The 4,335-nt window shown below is 33.2% G+C and overlaps 1 protein-coding gene across 1 annotated transcript in view; it reads left to right on the top strand.

Moving 5' to 3' along the window:
* STXBP5L (syntaxin binding protein 5 like) overlaps positions 1–4,335 on the top strand; it is a 279,142-nt gene that overhangs the window by 260,400 nt on the left and 14,407 nt on the right. The window contains exons 22-23 of the mRNA XM_011355337.1: positions 1,927–2,284; positions 4,162–4,327. Of these exons, the coding sequence (XP_011353639.1) occupies positions 1,927–2,284; positions 4,162–4,327 (524 nt within the window). The remainder of the gene's footprint in view (positions 1–1,926; positions 2,285–4,161; positions 4,328–4,335) is intronic.

The following is a 4,335-nucleotide window of genomic DNA, read 5'->3' as shown; positions in this document are numbered from 1 at the left end:
TACTTATATACTTATATATACTTATTTATCATATATTATCTGTTTCTATTATAGAAAGTAAGTTCTATGAGGTAGGGATTTTTGTCTGTTTTATTCACTATTATATCCCCTGTGCCTAAAACAGAGACTAGAACATATAGTAAGCCCTCAATAAATATTTGTTGATTGAATGAAGATTGTAGTGGGGCGGGCTGGTTATTTGTAAAGCTGGAATAATGTACACTTCTAACCAGTGAGCTCTCCGGTAAAGAGGAAAGTCCTAATTAATTGTGCGGTCAATTATTTACTGTAGAATGAATTAAGATTTTATTGTAGAAGTCCTTAAATTTTAGCTTGCTTTGTAATGAAGCCCATTTCTGAACTAGTACCTATTTGTAATTTGAACTTAAGTTTTTGTTAAGTCAGAGAAGATTAAAGACAGTTATAAAGATTAATAATAGTTGGGAAAACTTAAAACCTTATATAAACCTTATAAACAGAATATAAAAACCTTTTTTTGATTACAAATTAGGAAACAAAGCAGCTGTTTTGGCAAGGGCAGCTTATTGAGAAATTGTCAGTTTGATGCTGACAGCTTGTAAACATCAGGTATAAGTAGAATGGCTTCAAAAATGTAGATTTCTTATCTTTTTAACCTACTTTAGGCTATTTCTAAATTGAGGCAGCAGGTAGTTACAGAAATGTGGTCTTACAGAAGGATCAATTCTAGATGAATTCTAATTAAATAATTTTCCATAGCTTTTGGCATTATTTTTTCTTCGTGGGATATTGGGATTGCTGGTCTTTTATACCTTGATCCTCAGAATGAAGCACCTAAACCTCTATTCTCCTGTCCTCTTCAATTATCCTAGGAGGACATCCATAGGCTACTAATTCTGGTTTTAAAGTGAGTTTAGAAACACAATTGAGAAGTTAAATCATCTCAACGTGTTATTTTGAACTTGATAAATTTTAAGTATTTTAAGTTATTGATAAACTACTTTCTAAGAGGAATGCATTTTTAAATTCACCCTTTCCCTTTTCATGTCTCTGTCACACATATGCTCTTGAGGGGTATCAGTTCTATTAATCCTCTTACTCTCTCTACATGTCAAAGGACAAAGGAAAGAGACTGCTAGGGCATTGCTTAAGAGAGAGTCTGGAAATGTCCAAAGGTCAATCTATTCCAAGTTATCCTCCTAAACTTTATAGTATCCTATCCTCTGGGACTGGTAAAAATCACCCATAGGTAGTAATCTGGCATGGATATTCAAACTTGGAGAATCCAGGTAAGTAAACCTCTTTTCTGTATAAAGATGCATTAGCCTGCCTAAGAGACAAAGGTAGTTCGATTTTTTTCCCATATAATCCAAATTGTTAGCATAAACTCTAGATGTTAAAATTTCAAGAAATTTATTCTGAGTGTTCAATTTCAGAAGAAGAAAAAAAAGTATTTGCTAGCAAATGAACCTGTGAAAGAAGGAAATGGAATCAGGTAGCATGATTATTTTTTCAGTCAATTTTAATAAATAAAAATTATATATTTTCTAAAATATATTTTTTAAAAAAGAATTTTAAGATGGACTATATAGTATAAAGAAAGACCACTGGATCATGATTCAGGAAACCTAAGTTCTAATCCAGAATCAGCTGCAAACTTGCTATGTGACCTGGCCCAAGTCTCATCATATTCATGGGTCTTCATTTTCTTATTAATATAATGAAAGGGTTTGACAAGTTGATGTTTTAGGCTCCTTTTAGAACATTTTATGATTCTAAGTTATTGCAACTGATGCACTCACAAATCTACTGATTTATGTCTATTACTGCAATATTATGATTCTATAGATGTAAATTATTATAATATAAAACGCTTATTTCCCATAGATGATAAAAGCTGTTTTAGAAAGAATTTTATGTGCCAGTGATATGAAATTGTTTTTATAGGTACATTCCTCTCATTGAAAGGAGCTGTACTAACATTCTCCTGTATGGATCAAACTGGTGGATTAATGCAACCGCCGTATGAAGTTTGGAGGGATCCAAACAACATAGATGAAAATGAAAAATCTTGGAGAAGGAAACTGGTCATGAACTGCCCCTCTCCGTCCCAAGAAACAGATCATCAGTATACAATAATCTGCTCTGAAAAACAAGCCAAAGTCTTCTCACTGCCTTCTCAGACTTGCCTTTATGTTCATAACATCACTGAGACATCTTTCATACTGCAAGCAAATGTGGTAGTCATGTGTAACAGTGCCTGTCTGGCGTGCTTTTGTGCCAATGGGCATATCATGATAATGAGGTATTTGCCTTCTTTATAAATTATTTGGTAATCACAACAGTGCCAACCAGGTACAGTTCTGAAAAGTATATGTGTAAAGTGCAAGATGTTATCAAGAAGAAACCTGAGGTCATTGTTTCATTATGTTTATGAATGTTTTATTGTTCAACAATTTGGGTTTTTGTTTTGTTTTGTTTTTGTTGAGGTTTTTTTTTTTGCTAAAAATTCTTTGCATTTTGAATGAAATATATTTACCTTAATGACACTAAAGAATCTAAGGAAAGAATGATTTTCCAGTCATTCACATATTCATTCAGCAAACATTTATTGAGCAAATGTTATCTCCCAGAAGCTATTCTAGGCACTAAAAGTTTAAAGATGAATAAACTACAAGGAAAAGAAATGAAGTATTACTTTTACTATGTTTCAAAGTACACACAAGAATTTTACATACAGAATTTAATTTGATCCTTACAGCTTCCCTAGGACACAGAAAATAAAGTATTATTTGCATCCTCCATTTTACATATATGAATAACCTCTTCCCCATCACCACCCATTAATTTGACTGACTCTATCATGGATGTTTAACTGGGTTTGTTTTAGACTCATATCTTGAGGAGCTTAGTTACTTGAAATGCCTCCACATATACATTTTAATATTTTTTCATACTAAGTCTTTGAAATCCAGTATATAATTTACACTTACAGAACATCTCAATTCAGATGAGCCATGTATCAACTGCTCAATAGGCATATGTAGCTAGTGGCTACCATACTGGACAGCACAGAGCTAGAACATCATAAAAAGTCTATTCCAGGAGCACAGATATCAGGCCCCATTTTATATGGTCAGGTTCTAGGGTTTAAACTGTAATTGTGAACTACTTTGACATGAGAAATTAGCACTTTTTTTTCAAGGTGCTAGTTTTATGATCTGGGATAATTTAAAATCATTGTGCATATTGGAATTAGTGGGATGATTTCAAAGTTTAGAATTTAATTACAAGTTTGTTTTCCTCCTTTTGGCATTAGAGGTATGATTTAAAAGCAATGAGACTGGTTTTCTTCAGTAGTTTGTAAAACTGTCTCTAATGACAGTTCCAAAGGGACATTCTGATGATTTTAAGCAAAATAAGTGGCTACAACATTAAGATAAGTATATAGCCATTTGGTAAGACAGTTCAGATGAGTGGTATTCGTTTGGATGTGTAAATTCTCATCTATCATTTATAACTTTTTCTCATTCTCTTACAGCCCCAGCCATGTTTATTTATTAATCATGCCTTCAGTGAAGGTGCCCTAAGTCATAAATAATTTTCATTTCCTCTGTATTGTGGGAGTAAAGGAATGGGGACCAAAGCCATTTCATAAAAGGTTATACACTGATGGAAATGTGGTTTGGGTCCAGTTCACGGTGCCTCCATTCCCAGGCACCGTGATCTGGACCCAAACCACATTTCCATCAGTGTATAACCTCCACAGACTCAGGAGTTTTGCTTAAAAAAAGACAATAGACCAAGCATATAGTCAGGTACTTTCAGATATAGTGTTTCTGACATAACCAAAGGCTATAACAATATTGTAGGAACATGTGAAATGCTACAAAAAGCATCCTAAAATTGCTGGCCACTGCATTTTATCCATCCTTCAAGAAAATTTTCTAATGAATTAAGACAGAAGAACTTTTTCCATGATTTTTTTCTGTATATGATTTTATGTCAAAGTCTAGTTTATTACAACTGAGATTTCAAAAAGATAAAAAGAAACAATCATAAAATATAAAAGTGGTATAAAAATCACTGTTTTTCTATAAAGGCCTGCAAATTTTATACAGAGAAATTAAAAGCTTCCAACAATTCAAATATGAAATGTGGATTTGCTTTTTTTCCATTCAGCCTACCTAGTCTTCGCCCAATGTTGGATGTTAATTATTTACCACTGACAGACATGAGGATAGCACGGACATTTTGTTTTACCAATGAAGGGCAGGCATTATACCTCGTCTCTCCTACTGAAATTCAGCGGTTAACATACAGCCAAGAGATGTGTGATAATCTACAGGTAGGTCA

The sequence above is a fragment of the Pteropus vampyrus genome, unplaced genomic scaffold, assembly GCF_000151845.1.
Source record: "Pteropus vampyrus isolate Shadow unplaced genomic scaffold, Pvam_2.0 Scaffold1, whole genome shotgun sequence".
NCBI lineage: Eukaryota > Metazoa > Chordata > Mammalia > Chiroptera > Pteropodidae > Pteropus > Pteropus vampyrus.
This window is presented reverse-complemented; position numbering and strand designations above follow the sequence as displayed.